This window comes from Leucopleurus acutus, assembly GCF_964270905.1.
Source record: "Leucopleurus acutus genome assembly, chromosome: 7".
Taxonomy (NCBI): Eukaryota; Metazoa; Chordata; class Mammalia; order Artiodactyla; family Delphinidae; genus Leucopleurus; species Leucopleurus acutus.
The window spans coordinates 97,748,008-97,768,943 of NC_139150.1; the positions used below are offsets into that span (position 1 = coordinate 97,748,008).

A 20,936-nucleotide genomic window follows, 5' to 3' on the forward strand; every position below is an offset into this window, starting at 1 on the left:
GAGTTTTTCAAAATTAGTGACACATTCCCACCACAGATCCAGGAGGCCAGAGAATACCAGGCCATATATAAATAAAAATATCTAGATATATCCTGTTCAAGCATCCAGCATACGGAGTATTATTTGAAGGCTACTTGAATTACTTTTAAGTGTGTACTGTATTCTGGGGCAACCAGTAAAGCTTTAAAAATTATAACTGATATGCCAAGAAGAAAGAAGATGCAATCATATAAAATACACAGTTAAAATTTTATAAGGAAGAAAAAGAGAAGAATGAAAAAGTACAATGAATAGACAATATTTTAAAACATGACAGATATATGTGAATTATCTAAATGTACTAATGAAAAAACAATCTCAGAGTGGATTTAAAAAAGACCCAAATATGCTACCTGTACAAAACCCCTATGAATATAAAAAGACATATATTAAAGTAAAGGGATGAAGAAAAAAATGTCATACTAACACAAACCAAAAGAAAACTAGAGTAGCTTTATTACTTTCAGACAAAGCCGACTTTAAGAAAGGAAAGTTATCAGGAATAAAGAGGAGCATTACATAACGATAAAGGGGTAGAGACAAGAAGGAGATATAACAGTCCTTAAGAGTGTGTGCCTAAAAACAGATCATCCAAATTGGTGAGGCAAGAACTGATAACAATTATAGTCTGAGATTTCAACAAACTTCCATTTGTACTTCATGGATTCATCAGTCAAAACAAGGACATAGCAGAACTGAGCAGCACCATCAGTCAATGGGATCTAATCAACATTTATAGAATACTTTATTCTACAACAGCAGAATACACATTTTTAAGCTCAGATAGCACTTTGATTGAGATAGGAAACAGTCTGGGTCAGAAAGCACAATTCAACAAATTTAAGAGCAGAAATCATACAAAACATTTTCTCATATGACAAGACAATGAAGCTAGTCATTAATAAATCATGGCTATAAATATCAGAATATTTGCAGATTGAACAACACATTTCTAAATAATGTGTGGGTCAAAAAACTCCCAGATAATTTTAAAATATTTTGAACTAAAAGAGAAGGAAAATACAACTTCTTTTTCTGTTTACAGGGTAAATAGTGAGTACCACTGTTCACAGCAACTCCTCGATTGAATCAGATTTGTTCTCCAAACAACTGTGCTTATGATTTTTGCATAGTGAATCTAATGTTCACACTAAATGCACTGCTGACCTTGAGACAATAAAAGTCTTGCAGAAAATACTGTTTGGCTTCTTTCTTGAAGAGGCAATTCAGTAACAATAGTCTTCCTTATATACGCTGACCAGAAGACAGTAAGAAAAAATAGGAACATATGTTTTTTTTTTTTCTTGTGTTAAGCGGGCCTCTCACTGTTGTGGCCTCTCCCGTTGCGGAGCACAGGCTCCGGACTCGCAGGCTCGGCGGCCATGGCTCACGGGTGCAGCTGCTCCATGGCACGTGGGATCTTCCTGCACCGGAGCATGAACCCGTGTCCCCTGCATCGGCAGGCGGACTGTCAACCACTGCGCCACCAGGGAAGCCCAGAACATACGTATTTTAATTAACCAAATGTATCCTCTAACATATTTACATGATGATGGTTTTTGCATAAAAAGTGCATAATTCCCACAACCCTCATGTTGGATTCCAGTACAATTAAATTGAAGGTAGTCTTTGGGGAGAGAAGTTTTCCTCATCCATTACCTTCACAGGAATTTTTTTCTGTGTAAATTTCTAACACCCATTGAGTAGTCTGGTGGAAAGACTGTTCATAAGTGATTAATTTCAAGGATTTACCACTTGTGTGAGTCCTCTAATGTCCAATGAGGGCTGAAATCTGGTTGAAACACTATCCATACACAATACACATGAGGGATTTCTCTGTGAGTTTTGTTGATTGATGGTTGATTTCTCAAAGGGAAAATTTCCAGGTTTATTATATTCATTGATCTTCCCCTGAGTCCTCTGATGCTGCACTTCCAGTCAAAGTTTTCCCATATCCATTACATTCAAAGGGTTTCCCCCACATGGGGACTGACGTACTCTGAGGTTGTTTGTAGATGAAAACGTTCCCACATTCATTAATAATAGGATTTCTCCCCAGTGTGAGTTCTCTGAAGTGTTTAGGACTGGCATTTGGCTAAAAGCTTTTTCACATTCAACCCATTCACAGGGTTTCTCCCGTGTGAATTCTATGATGCAGAGGTAGATGAGAATTTCTCTTGAAGGATTTTCCACCCTTGTTACACTCCTAACGTTTCTGTCCTGTGTGAATTCTCTGATGCCGAGTGAAGTGAAACTTCCTAGAGAGAGATATTTCACACGTATTACATTCATAGGGTTTCTCTCATGTGTGGACCCTCTGATGTAACCTGAGGTTGACTTTATAGGTGAAAACTTTCCGACATTCATTACATCCATAGGGTTTCTCCCCAGTGTGAATTCTCTGATGTCTACTTAGTAATGACTTCCAGTTAAAAGCCTTCCCACATTGAATACATACATAGGGTTTCTCCCCTGTATGATTTCTCTGATGCTCAATGAGGTTAGACTTTCTATAGAAGGACTTTCCACATTTGTTACACTCATAGGGTTTCTCCCCTGTGTGACTTCTCTGATGCTCAGTGAGGTTAGTCTTTCTATAGAAGGACTTTCCACATTTGTTACACTCATAGGGTTTCTCCCCTGTGTGACTTCTCTGATGCTCAGTGAGGTAAGACTTTGTATAGAAGGATTTTCCACATTTGTTACACTCATAGGGTTTCTCCCCTGTGTGACTTCTCTGATGCAGAACGAGGTAAGACTTTCTATAGAAGGATTTTCTACATCTGTTACACTCATAGGGTTTCTCCCCAGTGTGAATTCTGTGATGCTCAGTGAGGTAACTCTTTCTATGGAAGGATTTTCCACATTTATTACAATCATAGGGTTTCTCCCCTGTGTGACTTCTCTGATGATCACTGAGGTAACTTTTTCTATTGAAGGATTTTCCACATTTATTACACTCGTAGGGTTTCTCTCCCGTGTGAGTACGCTGATGTATTTTTAGGGATGACTTATGTCTAAAAGTTTTCCCACATTTATTACAGTCATAGGCTTTCTCCCCTGTGTGAATTCTCTGATGCACAATGAGGTATGACTTCCTACAGACAGATTTTCCACACTCACCACATTCATAGCGTTTCGCCCCTGTGTGACGTCTCTGATGTTTTCTGAGGTATGATATGTGGGTAAAAGCTTTCCCACATTCAGTACATTCATGGCGTTTCTCCCCTGCGTGACTTTTCTGATGCTCAGTGAGGTGAGAATTTCTATAGAAGGCTTTTCCACATTTACTACACTCATAGGGTTTCTCCCCTGTGTGAGTTCTCTGATGTCTTTTTAGGGTTGATTTATGGCCATAAGCTTTCCCACATTCAATACATTCATAGGGTTTCTCACCTATGCAACTTCTCTGATGTTCTCTGAGGTATGATATGTGGGTAAAAGTTTTCTCACATTCACTGCATGCATAAGGTCTCTCCCCACTATGAGTTCTCTGATGTCCAATGAGGTATGACTTCCTAGAGAAGGATTTTCCACATTCTTCATAGGGTTTCACACTCATTTGAGTTCTCTGATGTACAGTAAAGGTAGTCTGAGGGTATAAGGTTTGCCAAAATATGGTATCATCACAGAAGCTCCTCTTTGTGTCAAGTTTCTGGGATATGGTAAGGGCTGCATTAGGGCTTAAGTTACTTCCAATTTCAAAGGGCTTTATTTCTGAGTGAGTGCTCTGATGTTCTCTGCAGTGTGACTTCTGGCTGAAAGTTTTCTCACCTGTGTCTGTATTCTGAAGTTGAGTAAAAAAGTCTTGCTGCAAATATTTTCCTTGATTTGCCAGGCTTTTCTCTAAGAGGTTATCAAGTTTGCAGTCTTATAAAATAAAGAAAATAAAAATGCCTTATAAGCCTTAAAACACATTTCTTATAGGATGCAGCCTTTACATATATGCCCTATATTGTATTTGACTCTTTGGTTTCTAGCCACCACATCTTCCCAAAATAAATAAATTCCAAATGTATGTTTCCTATACTCCTTGAGAAAAAAGGACACCAAAATTATGATGATTGTCTCTATATAGCTGGCATTTAAAAAATAAGGAAATGAACAGTAAATAGCTAATAGAGGACTCTCAAAAGTGATTCACTCAGGCAACTGGAAAATGAGACACTGACAGGACTGATTATTAGCAGTAAGTAGAACTACAAGAAAAATCAGTCAGTAAGGGTTTTCAAACAATATATCAGAGAAGGGATTGGACTGAGGAAGAATATCAATGTCTAGGTCTTTATACTTCCAACTAAAGATTATGATGGTAGGAACTTATTAGTCTACAAGCTTCCAGCTGGAGTTCCCTCTGTTCTATTCTACACATCAACACTGAAATAAATTTATAATTGAACTGATTTTCTTCTGATTAAAGAAACAATTCTATAGCTCAAGCTCAAATCCTCCTGGAGTTATTCGCAGAATTACAAATGTACAAGAAGTGTACAACTGATGAGAGGTAAAACCATATATTGACCTGGAATGAATTCACTTCTATATGCTGGCTCTGATGCCTTAGTTTATTATATCAGTGCTGGTAAACAAAAAACTTCTCTTGAATATCAAATCACAAGTTTCCCCTTTCATTATGATCACTCACTCTCCTGAAACTAGGTTTTTTGTTTTGTTTTTGCTTTTTGCCACACTGCACTACATGCAGAATCTTAGTTCCCTGACCAGGGATCAAACCTGTGCCCCCTGCAGTCTTAACCACTGGACCACCAAGGAATTCCCCCTAAAACTAGTCTTAACCAGGACTAATCTCTATGTAAGCATTCCATCTACTTCTGAACATACAGCTTCTATTAACTGAGATCCTTTAATATCACGTTTCAACCTGTTTCCAAAAGCCTATTTAGAAATGTACAGTTTATCCATTTCTCATAAAAGTTTCTTTCATATATTTGACTGCTCTTACCTAGGTTATTTTCACTTTCTACATAAAATGCCAGCCCTATGCTAAAACCTAAGATGGCACTGAACACACTGCTCTAAATACCACAGATAAAAAGAGTTAAGTGGCATCATTTTGGAAAATAACCTTTTTTTACCAACTTCAGGCACATGAGATATTCTAGCTATCATTCCACAACTCCACGATATTTTCCAATCTAACCTGGCCAGGCTATTTGTCTCCCATCACTGGTTCCTTAACAATAATAATATTTTTCATTTTCAACAATTATCTTCTACCCACATCCTTTCTCTACATAACCCTACATCCCAACTTAAGGACCAACAATTAATCTAGGTATTTTTTAAGGCAATGCTATTCTCTAAACTTGACCAAGAAAATACCTTCTCAGAGGTTCCCACCAGTAACTTACACTCTCACAATACATGCTGCCTATACCATTTATCTTAACAATGAATACCTGGAGAGCACACATGCACATTGAGGCACACATTTTTAAGTAAATTACCATCATTCAATCAGGATGCATCTTAAAATTTATGGCATGTCCACAGTTTTTTAGCTATCCCTAAAATAATGGTTTGTCTCTCAACTGATACCAGTTTAGATCCTATAAAATATATTTCATGCAGCTTTGTGCTCCTAAATCTGGAACAGAACTCTCATTCTGTGATTATTTTTGCACCCCTCTGTGATATAAAATAAATCAGTGTCTTTAAAAGTGCAGTATGCTTCAGAGCTACCCAGACCACTCTTGGTTACACTGGCTCAGGTTCATGCCAATATTCAGGATGATTCAGAAGTCAAAGAAATTTGACTGGTGCATCAATAAACATGAAATACCTCTCACCTACCTGGCTCTATTGTCAACCCTAATGTAACTGTACAATATTAATTATATATTATATCCTAGAGGAGGGAGGAATAGGGAATATTCTTTTTTGGTGCATTACAATACACCAATTTATTTATACACACACATTAGTTTTACGTATATCTTAATTTGTGTATGTGTGTGTTTTAACATTCTTATTCCAAATAATGAGGCACTATTCAGTTTATTATGTTTCTGACCATTATTTGTATGGCATTTTTCTACCTATAAACATCTTCTGCTTGATTTCATATGCACAATTTTCATTTTAGATTCATAGACCATGATTGCCCTACAGTGTACAATGTTCCGTTTTATTGCTACCTCATGATCTAATTTTAAGTTCACTTGTGAATAAGTATTGAGGTTCTTTGCAGATTTGAGCTTTTTATAAATGTTGTATGAAGAAAGTCTTATTTTTGTCTCCCAGTGAAAAAGTGTAGGAAACTCTAGAAGATAAATCTGGGAGTGAAACTGCTGAGTCATGGGGAACAGGTATGTTAAACTTTTTTTTTTTTAAATATTTATTTATTTGGCTGTGCCAGGTCTTAGTTGCAGCATGCGAGATCTTTGTTGCAGCGTGTGGGATCTTCAGTTGTGGCATGCTGGATCTTTTAGTTGTGGCATGTGAACTCTTAGTTGTGGCATGTGGGACCTAGCTCCCCGATCAGGGATTGAACCCAGGTCCCCTGCATTGGGAGCACAGAGTCTTAGCCACTAGATCACCAGGGAAGTCCCAGGCATGTTAAACTTTAAAGAAAATGCTAATCTGTTTTCCCAAATACTTACACCAATTAATTCTGCTACCTGCCTTGTAGATGCTTCCCTACATGATATCCTCATACTCTTGAAATCATAAGACCTCTTCATGTTTGAGAATTGAGTGGGTATAAAATCATACTATATGAGATCCAATCTGAATTTGTACTTCCCACATTACCCAAATTGAGCATTTTTTCTCATAAATTCCATTTATTCCCTTCTTTGAGAAATACCTGTTTATGGACTTTGACTTTTTTTTTTAATGGGTTGCTTGACTTTTTACTCACAATTTCAGTAGTTTAACACTTAACATACATTTGAGTCCCAAGTTTTTGTCTCAGGTGCCAAATCAGTGAATGAAATATTTTAAATATCTGCTCTCAGAGAGCTTATATTCCAGTGGAAAGAGACAGACAGAAAACAAAATACCTGGCAATTGTATATTAGGTGATGAGTGGTTGGGAGAAAAATAAAACAGAAGAAAGGACAGGGGTGACATTTTAAATATAATAGTCACAGAAGGCCATACTAAGAAGATACTTGTCTTGAGATCTGAATTCTTTATCTATTATAGAAACAAACCCTTTCTGAAGTACATTTGTAACAAATATCATCTCTCACTTATGATCTGTTTCCTCACATTTATAAAAATATGAAATTTAGCATAAATATACATACAACTATTCTGTCCATTATAATAATACCACAGAGTGACCACCCACGGAACTATCGTCCTCATCAAGAAATAGAATATGACTGTATCAGGGAAACTTCAGGACTTTCTTAAGCACAAGTTTCTGCATCATTACAGGTCACATCACTCATAAAATTTAGAGTAATTGTTTGCTCTCATTTCTGTACTGTTTTACAACTCTCTTTTAGAAGCCTTAAGAATTTGGACGTTTAGAAAAAATATATCCAATATGTGGAGGAGGAAGATGTAACAAAAGCGATGAGATATAATCCTGCTGTTTTTCTCATCGTGAAAAACTAGGGACCAAAATATATGTTTTTAAAATCAAGTAATAGTCATTTTTGATATTCAAAAGCTAAAAATTAAGAGATTATAACAGAAACTAAAGTTGGGTGTTAAAATATGAGACAGAAGAGAAAATAAGCATTTTAGTCTCATAACTGGTTTCATATCAGGTGATTATCAGATACTGTCTAAATAAATAGATGATTAAGCCATTACATGAGATTATAATTTTTTTTTGTGGCCACACCATATGGCACGTGGGACCTTTGTTCCCTGATGAGGGACCAAACCCATGCCCCCTACAGTGGAAGCACGGAGTCTTAACCACTAGACTGCCAGGGAAGTCCTGAGATTACAATTTTTAAGGTCACTACTTAAGCCAAAGTACAACTTAACTAAATTACCGGGAGAAAAATACACTTATTTTAAAAAGCAAAGGAAACAGGCCTATTACCGAAAAGAGTTTCTGTAACATTATACATAAGTTTGCATTACAGAAGTAATGGACAGTCAATCAATATGAATGGGCTAAGGTCAACTATTAAAAGAAAATGCTATTAGACTGTATCAGAGGCATACCTAAAATTAATTTGGAAAATTAGAAATAAAAAATTGTAAATGAAGTAAACATTTAAAAATAATTCAGGACTCACTGATCTTAGTTAAGGTTCAATTCAATTTTTCAAAGTTAAATTCAAGGTTTAGCATAATGCCAAACAAAGCCTCATGAGTATTATTTTGAAATTTGATCAGCTCATTATTAAAACATGTCATAAAGGTGCTATAATCAATATGAAATGGTACTAGGGTAGAGATAATTAAACAGGCTAGAGAAACAATAGAGAAACCAGGAGCAAACACATAATTTACTGACTCTTGATTTCTATCTAAGGTAGCAGTGCATAAAACTGAAGAAAATTACCCACATGAAAGATCAGTAAATTTTATGTTTGAATGGAAATGTTTATATCATTCATATTTAAAGTTACTATCTACGTAGGTAGATTTCTATCTTCCATTTTACTGTCTGCAAAGTGAGAACATCAATGTGCTTATATTTTATCCCTTTTCTTACACACTCCCTTACCACATCATATTAGGTCTACTCTTTCTAAACTTCAAGATATAAGTCCTCAAAAGGGGAAGCATTTAAACAATTTCCTGGTGTCCACCTCTAAGTGACTACTTTGGATCCTATTTCCCCTGGAGACCTGTCTACTGTACTCAATAACTCACCTGCATGGCTCTTGCTTAGAATCTCTTCCTCTAACAACAATGGATCATCTTGCTCCAACTTGACGATTACATCTGGTTTTGTTAAACAATACCCTGCAAATGGGAAATAATTTAGGATTTGGATCAGCTGCATTGGCTTTAATGCATATGAATGTGAAGGAAGGAATAGTTCTAGGGAGTAGCATAGTTATGGTGCTCATTTGACCTTTCCTTTGGAGAGGAAACTACAATGTTGTTTTTTCTGAATCTAAAAAGAAATTGATCTCCTTAAACCCCTGAATCATAAGGATACATAACATTGAGTCTAAGGTACAGAGGTTTAAATAAGGTTCTGCATAGGAACTTCCAGTCATGGCCATGATGGTGTAAGAGGAATAATGGTACATGCCAAACAACTGGAAACCATAAAAAATCAATGAAATAATGACCTTTAGGCATTACACACTGGACAATGGTACTGGAAGACAAGGATCTCTGAGAGAAGGGAAGAAATAGAATTTCTAGGTTATGGTACAGGAAGAAGACACCGAATCACAGCCTGCTGATCTCAGTAACTACAGAAGGCAATGCTGGGAGCTCAGGAAAGCCAAAACAATTAGAATTTCTGGAGTAAAATATTTCAGAGGAAAGAGGTACACTGAGAGAGAAGCAGGAAGCACCAACAGAAAGGTCACCTTGAGTAAAATTTGTATATTCATATAAGAAAACTTCCATCAGTGGAGGAAAAGAACCCAAATGCAACAGGTGGAAAAATTCCCAAAGCGTAAACACAGACAGGATGTTTAGAAAGAGTGGAAAGATCTTCTAATACATGTGGAATACATGAGGTATTAGACACTGTTCACAAAAGAGTATTATTGTTCCACTACTGTGACCAAATTAGTCCTAAACTAAAGAATGCTCTAGACCTCAAATAACAAGCAAACATTGAATTAATTTAGTTAATTTGCTTAATTACAAGCCAGCACTTAATGGATTAAAGTTACTCCCAAGTCATTTACTACTGCCCCCCCAGGAATGCCCCAAAGTATTTAAACAAACACAAGACAATCTAGCAGCCAACAGTGTAAAATTCACAGTATGCATGCAGCACACTATCAAAAGAGACCAAGTATGAAAAGAAGGAAAACATGATTCACGACAAGGAGACAAGTCAATCAATGGGACAGAAGAAGAAATGTAACCTGAGATTAAATTAGCCTCCAAGGACGTTAAAACTGCTATTATTAATACACTCCACATGTTAATGAAGATAGAGAAAACAGGAACATGGTGAGAAAACAAAGTTATAAAAAAAAGTCACAAATTGGAAGTAAAGGCAGGAAAATATATCACTTGGGGGAAAAACACTGAAAGACTCCAAAAGATTTTGTGCTATGGATCACCAATATTTACATTAGAAATAAAAACTGACACAGATCTCTTTAATAAGACATCTAGGTTCTCCCGTGCTCCTGCTCTATTCGTTCTATCATGTCCGGCCATGCAGTTACTTGAAAACTCCATTGTTTACTTGTGAATGGTGAAAAAGGCTAATATCTTAGTGTCATCATCACAATTTTTGACCTCAAAGGCACTCTGAAACGTCACTGGCCTCCTAGGTCAAAGGACTAAATGGTCTTAATAAACCTGCCACATTCAGTGCCTCCAAGAATTCCTCATAAATTTCAATGGGCACCCGGCCAACTGAGCACTCTATTAAGCTGTTGTTCTGGGATGATATATGAGAGATTGCACTTCTAACCAATTCCAAGATGATTCAAAAGTCTTTAATATTAGAATAGCAGACATTTCTGTTCCCCTTTGATTTATTCTAAATGGCAGCTTAAAAAAAAAAGTCAATATGCCCAAACATAAGATTTTCAAACTGTTTATACTTATCTTACACATTCAGTGTATCATTCACCTTACCAACTTTCTCAGCTAAAAAAAGGATCAAAAATTAAATATTAAGTTTCAACAGCCCCCAAATCAAATGAGGCTCCTCTTCTCTCCCCAAACCAGTTATTTGGAATTTTGAGCAAACTCAAACAGAACTCAGAGCGCTAGTATATATCAAAAAATATAATGACTTTTTAAGACAAACAAATAAATAAATAAACCCACTGCCAGCTGACCTGATCTAAAAGAAAAGTTAAAATAAGTCATTTAGATTTAAACAAATGATACAAAGTGTAAATTTGAATCTACACAAAGAAATAAAGAGAACTGTAAATGGACGATACGTAAATAAAATATTGTTCTCATTTTAAAAACATATTGAAGTGAAAATAACACTATAAGAAGATAATGCATTATGGGGATTACAAGATATGTAGAAATAAAATCAATAACAACAATAACACAAAGGATGAAAGAAAGTGAAAAGAGTCTGTTGTAATATTCTTATGACATAGTTGAAGTAACAAGTATTACTTGAAGGTAGACTGATACTTCAGAGATGTATATTCAGCAACCACTAGAAAACAAAAAGTACATTTCATAGAAGCCAAAAGTGGGTAAAAGAGATTCATTAAAAATAAGCACAAGAAATTCCCTGGCAGTCCAGTGGTTAAGACTCTGCGCTTCCACTGCAGAGGACGTGGGTTTGGTCCCTGGTAGGGGAACTAAGATCCCGCATGCCACATGGTGTGGCCAAAAATTAAAAAACAAAAAGCACAGAGAAGCCAGGGAAAAGGAAAGAAAAATAAAGACAGAAAAAAATAGAAGGTATCAACCACAAAGATAACATTAAATATAAGTGATGTGAACATTTCCCTAAAACACAAAAATTGTCAGAGTGAATAAAAATCAAGACAACCTTGCTGTCTCTTAGAAACCAACTGTGAATATAAAGACAAAGATAGGTTAGAAATAAAAGGACAGAGAAAAGTATATATCATACGAAGCACACAAGAAGCAAATGAAATCTGACTGATTATACAGTACCAAACAAAATTCAGAGAAAGAAATATTACCAGGGATATCAATAAAAACTTCAAAACGCTAAAAGGGAAAATCCACCAAGAGGATGTAATAACCCTAAGTGGTTTACTACTTAAAAACAGAGTTTCAAAATGCATGAAGCAAATCCTATTAAAAAGGAAAGAAGATATAAATAAATTAGACTTGGATACTCACATTCCTTTCTCAATATTTAATAGAACAAGTAGATAAGATATTAAAAGGATATAGAAGCTTTAAGCAATACAATCAGCCCACTGGAACTAATCCCTATCTAGAAAAAATACCATTTCCAGTCACATATGGAACATTCCCCAGGATCATATGTTAGGCCCTAAGACAAATTTCAATACATTTAATAAGACTGAATCATGCATGAAATATTATCCAGAGTAACACACAAAAAAGGATATAAAAATTGTAACAGTAAGAAATTATGAAACAAATATTTAGAAAGTAAACAAATTCTACAAAACCAATGGATCAAACAGGAAATTACCAGGCATTTAAAGAAACATCTTGGATTAAATGAAAATAAAAACATAACATCAAAACTTGTGTGATGCAGCTAAAGCAGTTTTCAAAGAAAAATATAGCGCCTTACGCTTACATTAAAAAAGTAAAACCAAGTCTCAATTCATGAGCTTAAATTTTATCATAAAACAGCAAAGAAAGGAAGGGCAAGGTAAACCAAATCAGTATAGAAAACCCAGAGGATTCCAAAAATAAATAAAGCTCCGAAAGCTAATAACCAGGTTCAACAAGGTTGTAGAATACAAGGAAATATGCAAAACCCAGTTGTATTTCCATGCACTAGCAATGAACAAGCCTAAAATGAAAAATAAAAACAATTTCATTTAAAAGAGCATCAAAAAGAATACAATACTTAAAATAACTTTAACAAAAGTATAAAATTTGACCACTTAAATCTACATAATATCATTATAATAAACTTTAAAAGTCCTAAATAAATAGAAAGACAGATAATCTCAGTGTTCATGGATCAGAATAGTTAATGTTGTCAAGATGGCAATACTCCAGAAACTGAGCTACAGATTCAATGGAACCACTAACAAAATTACAGCTCCTTTCTTTTACAGAAATTGACAAAGAAAAAAACTGGAGAGCTCACACTTTTCAATTACTCTGTTTACAGAAAACACTACTGTTTCTCATTTATATTATTGTCTCTACTCACAGAATACTTAATGTATTCTCAATACTACTTCACTGCTGGTCACTGAGTGTGTAGAGGTTTTTCCCACTACCAAGCAACTCTGCAACACCAGCAAGGTGTTCTACATTCAATTCAGTTCTGACATATCCACTTGGAGTTTGCATCAGATTTCACAGGCTAGGGGTTGAGTCCACAAGACTGCCTCTCCTCACACTTCAGATGCCAATTACAAGCCCAAGTTACTACCTGTGCTACTGACCAACTATCTATAAATGGGAGGTTCCCACATCCTGGTCCTCAGATTTAATTTGCTAGAATGGCTCACAGAATTCAGGAAAACAGTTTGCTTACTATTAATAGATTGCCAGGTTTATTACAAAGCATACAACTCAGAAACAGCCAGACAAAAAAGCTGCATAAGGCAAAGCTTCCATGCCCTGTCTAGGAGCATCAACCTCCCACCACCTACAAGTGTTCAGCAACAACAAAGCTCTCTGAACCCCACAGTTCAGACATTTTTATGGAGACTTGATTATATAGGAATAATTATTATTAGTAATTAAGTCAATCTCCAGCCCTGCCCCCTCCCTCCCTGCAGATCAGGGGATGGGCCTGAAAGTCCCAACCCTCTAGTCACTTGATTGGCATTCTTGGCAACAAGCCTCTATCCTCAGGGGGTTTCCAAAAGTCACCTCAGTAACATGAACTCAGGCATGGTTGAAAGGGGCTTGCTATGAGTAAGACACCTCGATCTCTCGTATCACTTAAGAAATTGCCAGGGTTTTAGAACTCTGTGCCAGGAACAGGGATGAAGACCAAATATATCTTTCTTATTATAAATCACAATACCATACTATACTATTAAGGTAGTACTGGTGTAAGAATAGACACATTAAGAATAAAAACAGAGAACAATGGAGAATTGAGAGGCCAGAAATAAACCTTTAAATTTATGGACAGTGGTTTCACCAGGAGTAGATTTCATCAAAAGAAACCACTTTCTTTGCTTCTTCAAGAAGCAACTCCTCATCCATTAAATTTTTATCATGCGATTGAAGCAATTCAAACATATCTTCAGATTTTACTTCTAATTCTAATTGTTTCTGCCACCACATCTGCAGTTACTTCCTCCACTGAAAATTTGAGACTGTCAAAGTCATCCATAAGGGTTGGAATCGACTTCTTCCAAACTCCTGTTCCGGTGGATAGTGTGACCTTTTCCCATGAATCACAAATGTTCTTAATGGCATCTAGAATGGTCAGTCCTTTCCAGAATGTTCTCAATTGACTTTGCCCAGATCTATAGAGGAATCACTATCTATGGCAGCTATGTTTACAAAATATATATTTTAAATAATAAGACTTGAAAGTCAAAACAACTCAACACATGGGCTGCAGAATGGATGTTGTGTTAGCAAGCATAAATATACTAATCACATTGTACATCTCCATCAGAGCTCTTGAGTGACCAGGTGCATAATCAATGAGCATGTTTTGAAAGGAAGCTTTTTTCTGAGCAGCAGGTCTAACAACAGCTTAGATACTCAGTAAAGTATTTTGTCAACAGATGTGCTGTCATCCAGGCTTTGCTGTTCCACTTACAGAGCACAGGCAAAAGAGATTCAGCATAATTTCTAAAGGCCCTAGAATTTCCAGAATGGTAAATGAGCATTGGCTTCAACTTAAAGTCACCAGCTGTACTAACCCCTAACAAGAGAGTCAGTCTGGGCTTTGAAGCTAGGCATTGACTTCTTCTCTCTACCTTTGAAAGTCCTAGATGGCATCTTCTTCCAATGGAAAAGTATTTCATCTACATTGAAACTCTGTTGTGTAGTGTAGCCACTTTCATTAATCATCTTAACTAGAACTTCTGGATAACTTGCTGCATCTTTTCCATCAGCACTTGGTGATACCCCTTGAACATTCATCTTAAGAGAGACAGCTTCTTTCCTTAACCCCCATGAACCAAACTATACTAGATTCAACCTCTTCTTCTGCAGCTTCCTCGCCTTCCTCAGCCTTCACAGAATTGAAGAGAGTTAGGGCTGTGCCCTGGATTCGTATTTGGCTTAAGGGAATGTTGTGGCTGGTTTGACCTTTTATCCAGGACACTAAAATGTTCTCCATATCAGCAATTGAGCTGTTTCACTTTCTTATCATTCATGTGTTCACTGGAGTTAGCACTTTTATTTTCCTTCAAGAATTTTTCCATTGCATTCACAACTTAGCTGATTGTTTGGTGCAAGGGGCCTAGCTTTCAGCTGATCTCGGCTTTCAAGGTGCCTTCTTCACCAATAATTTCTAGCTTTTAATTTTAAGTAAGAGACATGCAACTCTTCCTTTCACTTGAACACTTACAGGCCACTGTAGGGTTATTAATTGACCTAATTTCAATATTATTGTGTCTCAGGGTATAGGAAGGCCTGAAGAGAGGGAGAGAGGTGGGGGAATGGCCAGTTAGTGGAGCAGTGTGAACACACACAATATTTATCAATTAAGTTTGCCATCTCATATGGGTGCAATTCATGATGCCCCAAAACAATTACAATATAACATCAAAAATCACAGATAACCATAACAAATAAAATAATGAAAGAGTTTGAAACGTTGTGAGAATTACCAAAACATGACACAGAGATAAAGGTGAGCAAATGCTGTTTGAAAACTGGGAGCAATACATGTGGTCAGACCCAAGGGGTTGCCACAGATTTTCCATTTGTAAAAAACGTAACATCTGGGAAGCCTAATAAAGTGAAGCACAATAAAACCAGGTGTTCTTATAGGTACAAATACTTGCCGTGAGACCCAGAAAACCACAACTAGAGTCTTTACACAAGGGAATGAAAACATGGACTTAAATATCTATAACACCTTTACCTATGATAGCACCAAACTGATAAGGACCTCAGTGTCTTATGAACAACTGAAAATACATGGCATAGAACAAAACACTACTCGTCAATAAAAAGAATAAATACAGATACACACAACAAACATCCATGAATCTCAAAAGAATTAAGCTAAATGAAAGAAGCCATACAAAAAAATAGTACACAACCTTGTATGTGAAATTTCAAAAAAGGCAAATGTATTGAAATAGAAAGTGGATCAATAATTATCAGAAAATGGGTGGGAAGAGAGGACTGACTGAGAAAGGAAAACTTTCATGTGATAGAAATAATCTGTATCATGATTTTGCTGGTACAGCTGTACACATTTTTCAAAATTCACTCAATTATAAACAGAAACTTGCTGAATTTTCTTTTCTGTTAATTATACCTCAATATAGGTAATTTTTTTAAAAAAAGAAAAGCAGCAGAGGGGCTTCCCTGGTGGCGCAGTGGTTGAGAGTCCGCCTGCCGATGCAGGGGACACGGGTTCGTGCCCCGGTCTGGGAACATCCCACATGCCGTGGAGCGGCTGGACCTGTGAGCCATGGCTGCTGGTCCGGAGCCTGTGCTCCGCAGCGGGAGGGGCTGCGACGATGAGAGGCTCGCGTACCGCAAAAAAAAAAAAAAAAGCAGCAGCAGAAAATCACATGCACTCTAGGCAGAGTTGCATGATAAAGTAGGCTCACCTGATGAGACAAGGAGGCTGTAGTTCTCCAGCATCACATCTCTGTACAGGGTCTTCTGAGCAGAGCTCATACACTGCCACTCCTCCAGGGTAAACTCCACGGTCACGTCCCTGAATGACACTGATGTCTGTGAAAGCACATTTCTCATCAATCTGAAGAATTCAAAATTAGGTGACATGGAAAATACCTCTGGAAATAATTCCTATCAAGTTTATGGTTAAAAATGTAAGACAAAAACTGAAAATCTTTTCATATTATCAAAAATATCTGACAGTATACTCTTTATATGCAATGTCCTAGGGAAGCAGGCATTTTCATACATTTGGCTCTGCCTTCAAAATCTATTCAAAATTTGATCACTTCAAAGTACAGCTGCTAACATCATCATTTCTTGAAAGGATTACTGAAAGAGCCTGCTAACTCTTCTGTTTCCACCACTGTCTCACTAGAGTCCATTCTGAGTTAGATTTTAAATTATAAGTCAGGTGATGCCCTTTCTCACCTCAAAATTCTCTAAAACACCTAGTAAACAGAGATAAATATTGAATTCATAGATTAGGAGGTTCAATATGGTGGAGGTATCAGTTCTCCACAAAGAGATCTATAGATTCAATGAAATCATAATTAAAAGCTTACCAGGTTTTTTTAGATTCAGAACCTAATTCTAATATTTATGTAAAAAGGCAAACATCCTAGAATATGAAAACCATTTTGAAAAACAATAAAGCTGGAGAGCTGGTATTACTTGATTTCAAGTCATACCATACAGCCACCTCTAGATAGTGTGTGATATTAACAAAAGTGAAACACACAGATCAAAAGAAGAGTAAGTCTAAAAATGATATGTGTGCACACACACATTTCTTTAATTTAGGTGTCTGGGCAATTCAATGGAGAAAGTATATTCTGACAAAAAATCATGCAAGACTAAAAAACTCCATTAGAAAAAAGTAATAACAATAACCTTGATTGATTCTTTGAACCACAAAAAAAAATTCAAAATGATCACAGACCTCAATGAGTCTGCTTTCTGCTTAGATTTTAGAGTCAGAGGAATGTATCACCTATCTAAAAAAAGAAACTGACAGCTGGTTTAATGAAGTGGGAACCAGCAAAATGGTTGAGTGTATGCTCCCTCAACTCAGTATTTAGAATACACTACCTGTACAAATTTCCAACCCATCCTCAGACTCTGAAATTCTAGATTTATGACAGGGCCTACCAGCAACACATTTGGTTGCTTTCTGATCAGCGTTCCCTGTATTAAGTAAAAAATTTAAATATATGAAAACAGAAATTATAGATATAACAAAACAGATATAAGAGAATACAATCAACAAGGTTATGAAATACAGTTAAAAACAGATAAAAATGTACAATTTTCTCTGAAAATGTAGTAATTAAAAAAATAGAAAACCAGACTAGATCTATGATTGTTTAAATAAAGTGATTCAATAATCTACATCTACACAAAAAAGCAGATGTACTCACAAAGCCCAATTTTAGAGGTAAGTTTAAGGAAATATAGCAGGTGATTTTCTCATATGAAATAGAGAGAGAGAGAGAGAAAAAGAGAGGAAGGGGGATAGGAGAAAGGAAAGGGGAAGGGAGGGGAGGGGAGAAGAGAAAGGAGCAGGAAAGTGCCCTGAAAAGACTAGCACAACCGAGATATCACAGTTGGTCAGGTATACAAGAAAAATTATAGGCTAATCTAGTTTGTCAATACAGGAATAAAAATTCAAATATGATATTAGCAAAAAGATGTCAGTTACAAACTTAAAAACAAAAACAAAAAAACACACCCATGAGCAAGCAAATAGGGTCTACACAGGAATTCAAGAGTAAGTTAATATTCTAAAATCCATTTTAGCTACATCTAATATTTGTAGATTAAAGAAAACAAGGTATACCTTTACTCCAAAAGATACAAAAAGGTGTTCAATATAATTCAGTGTAGATTCATGACTCAAGTAAAATCTTAAACCGATTATAAAAGAGAAATAACTTACACTGATAAAGGATGTGTAACACAAGCTGAGAGCAATCTGAAATCAAGTTAAATCTATCACAGCACAAAGTAGCTGATGAATAAAGAGCTCACCTTAGATATGTTCATTTTTGGTAGTTTTTGGGACAATGTAGAGGACGGTGAAGATTCAGCTAGGGGGACAAAAAGAGCAAAGGGTCAGGACACCTGGCCTGCCTTACAGTTCCTACACTCACCTCCCAATCACATCAGCAGCCCAGCTGAGAAGCAGCCTCCCTACAGCATCCCTTTAGCCCTTGAAAACGCAAAGGAAAGACCCTGTGGAACACCATCTGTCCACCTACCAGTTTGAAATGATCACGGGGCTTAAACTTACCACTCTCATTTGGTAAAAATAATTTTGTCTATTGATGTAAATGGATTTAATTAAATACAAACAAAAAATGAACAACAGATGATTGAAGTACAGCAAAGGATGACACTACTTCATTAAAATTAACAGTAAGAAAAAGAGACACAGGCTGCATCCTTTATCTATTTTCCTACCAAAACTGTTTACCCCTTGAGTTAGAGAATCCACAGAATGCCCAAAAAAAAAGGATGCGGTGCTTTAAGGCAAAGTTTTAAAAATTACTACTTTCTAGTGGGCTGCAGTTTCTCAAAAGGGACTCTTGATAAGTTTCTTCTGATGACTGAACGGTATGAACGACTGTTAGACTCCTGGCTCTGTCACATTCCGGGTGAGCCTGGAGAAGTCACAGGCGCTCTCAAACTCAGGACCACCTCACCACCCTGAGACTCAGATCTGCTTTTTGCTTAACGTGTTTAATGCAGATGCTCATACCGCTATCACGAGATAATTGGGAGGCTTATGTAAACCACCCAAGGAAAAGAACAAAGTGTCTTCTGAACAACAACATCTACTGTCACTTTTTCGGCGGTTAGTACCTGGCACTTGCCTCTTTTTCCAAATGACACCACATCGAATTCTCAGTACAACGCCATGAAGCAGGCATTATTCATAGCCTCCTCTGCAGACCTGACTCGTCCCCAGGTTACTTCTTCCGCCCACAGTACCGGTGACACTGCTGTAAGTGACCGGGTCTCTCCCGCTCCAGAGCAGGGCTGCCCAGCACACCCTCCTCCGCCCACGCTTTCTGGCCCGCTCACGGCCAGCGTGACCACCGCGCTTTCCCTCCCACTGTCCGCCCCGGCGTCCCCCCGTCAGATGCAGGCGGGGCCGGGCATTCCGTCCCCACACGCACCGTCCCCGCTCCTAACAGGTCTCAGCTCCACCTGCCCCCGAGACCACGAGGCCAGAACCGGGATCGCCCCACCCACCTTCCCTGGGCCGAGATCCAGGCCAGACCCGGGCACTGCGGCCCCGCCTGGGCCGGAGGGCGACCCGAGACGTACCACTTCCGCCACCGCCACAAGAACGCAGCTCTCAGCAAAGCTCCAGGCCCCGCGAAGTCCCCGTCCCGGCTGCGCAGTTCTCGCACATGAGATCCCGAGAGAAACGCTCCACAATCTCCCCTTCTCCAGACCTGTGAACTCAAAAGGGAAGAGGCGGGGCCTAAGTTGCACTTGCGCAGAGGCAGCCCCTAGAGACCAGGAGGAAGGTGGAGGGAAGAGACTACATTTCCCTTCGCTCTCTGCGCGCTCCCTAAGCTGACTTTGAACAGAGCAATCGGTTTCCTGCTGCAGGGTAGAAATATGGGAGAAATGCTTGTCCAAGGGTCCACGGTGCCCAGAGACGCTGGATCGGGTGTGTCACACTGTGGGTCTTAGGCCATCTTCATACCTGGCGTATGTGGAGGTTCAAGGGCAAAACTGGGAAAGCTCACGGCTGAAATCAGATTGTCCAAATTGCTAAATCCTTATAGTCTTGAGAAAATGTCCTCCTAATGGAATAGAATTTTCTGTCTGTGCATTAGTTAACCTACTTGCCATCATGTGGGCTTCCTTTGTAAAGGACAAATAGCGTATTTTTTCAAAAGTGAATTCACCAGTTTATTCATAATGGAACAGATATCTTTTTTCATTTTTTGCAATTTTGAAACCAAGCAGGACCCTGCAGAGCCCTGCTAGGAGCAAAAAGCTTTCCCTGTCCCCTGCTTTTTTGCAGGCAAAAGGCTTCAGCCTCCCAGGCCATCCCTGAGTTCCAAAGGGCAGATTCAGACAGTTACTAATAGGGGAAAGAATGGAATGTAGAAGAAAGGTGGAGCAGTCAAAAAACCAATAGTGCAACTATAAAGCAGGGACCTCGTTCCTCCTCAAGGGATATACATAACAACATGTATTTCAGTTCCTCTGAAGGAACTAAGGCCACAAACCGGGGCTGCAACCCCGCTGGAGGATGGTAGCTTCAGGTGGAGCACAAGATTCCTGAACACCACCCT

General features: G+C 37.7%; 1 protein-coding gene across 1 annotated transcript; it reads right to left on the reverse strand.

The window, feature by feature from the left end:
- Nucleotides 1-1,508: 1,508 nt before the first annotated feature.
- On the reverse strand, nucleotides 1,509-20,073 carry LOC309963543 (uncharacterized protein). Its single transcript, XM_082841986.1, has 5 exons — nucleotides 19,951-20,073; nucleotides 18,649-18,707; nucleotides 16,548-16,674; nucleotides 8,851-8,943; nucleotides 1,509-3,909 (listed from the first exon to the last, which is right to left on the reverse strand). Exons 2-5 carry the CDS (start codon nucleotides 18,661-18,663, stop codon nucleotides 2,342-2,344), a joined length of 1,803 nt encoding a protein of 600 aa, XP_082698112.1. The 5' UTR covers nucleotides 18,664-18,707; nucleotides 19,951-20,073; the 3' UTR covers nucleotides 1,509-2,341.
- Nucleotides 20,074-20,936: the final 863 nt, after the last annotated feature.

Bases quoted from the DNA above. Each gene is read 5' to 3' on its own strand.
- LOC309963543 (XM_082841986.1), bottom strand. The intron at 8,944-16,547 runs GTGAGCCTACTT...TCCCATTTGCAG, and splicing joins CAGCCTCCTTGTCTCATCAG to GGTATTGTTTAACAAAACCA. The intron at 3,910-8,850 runs GTGAGTTATTGA...TTATTTTATAAG, and splicing joins TCTAAGCAAGAGCCATGCAG to ACTGCAAACTTGATAACCTC.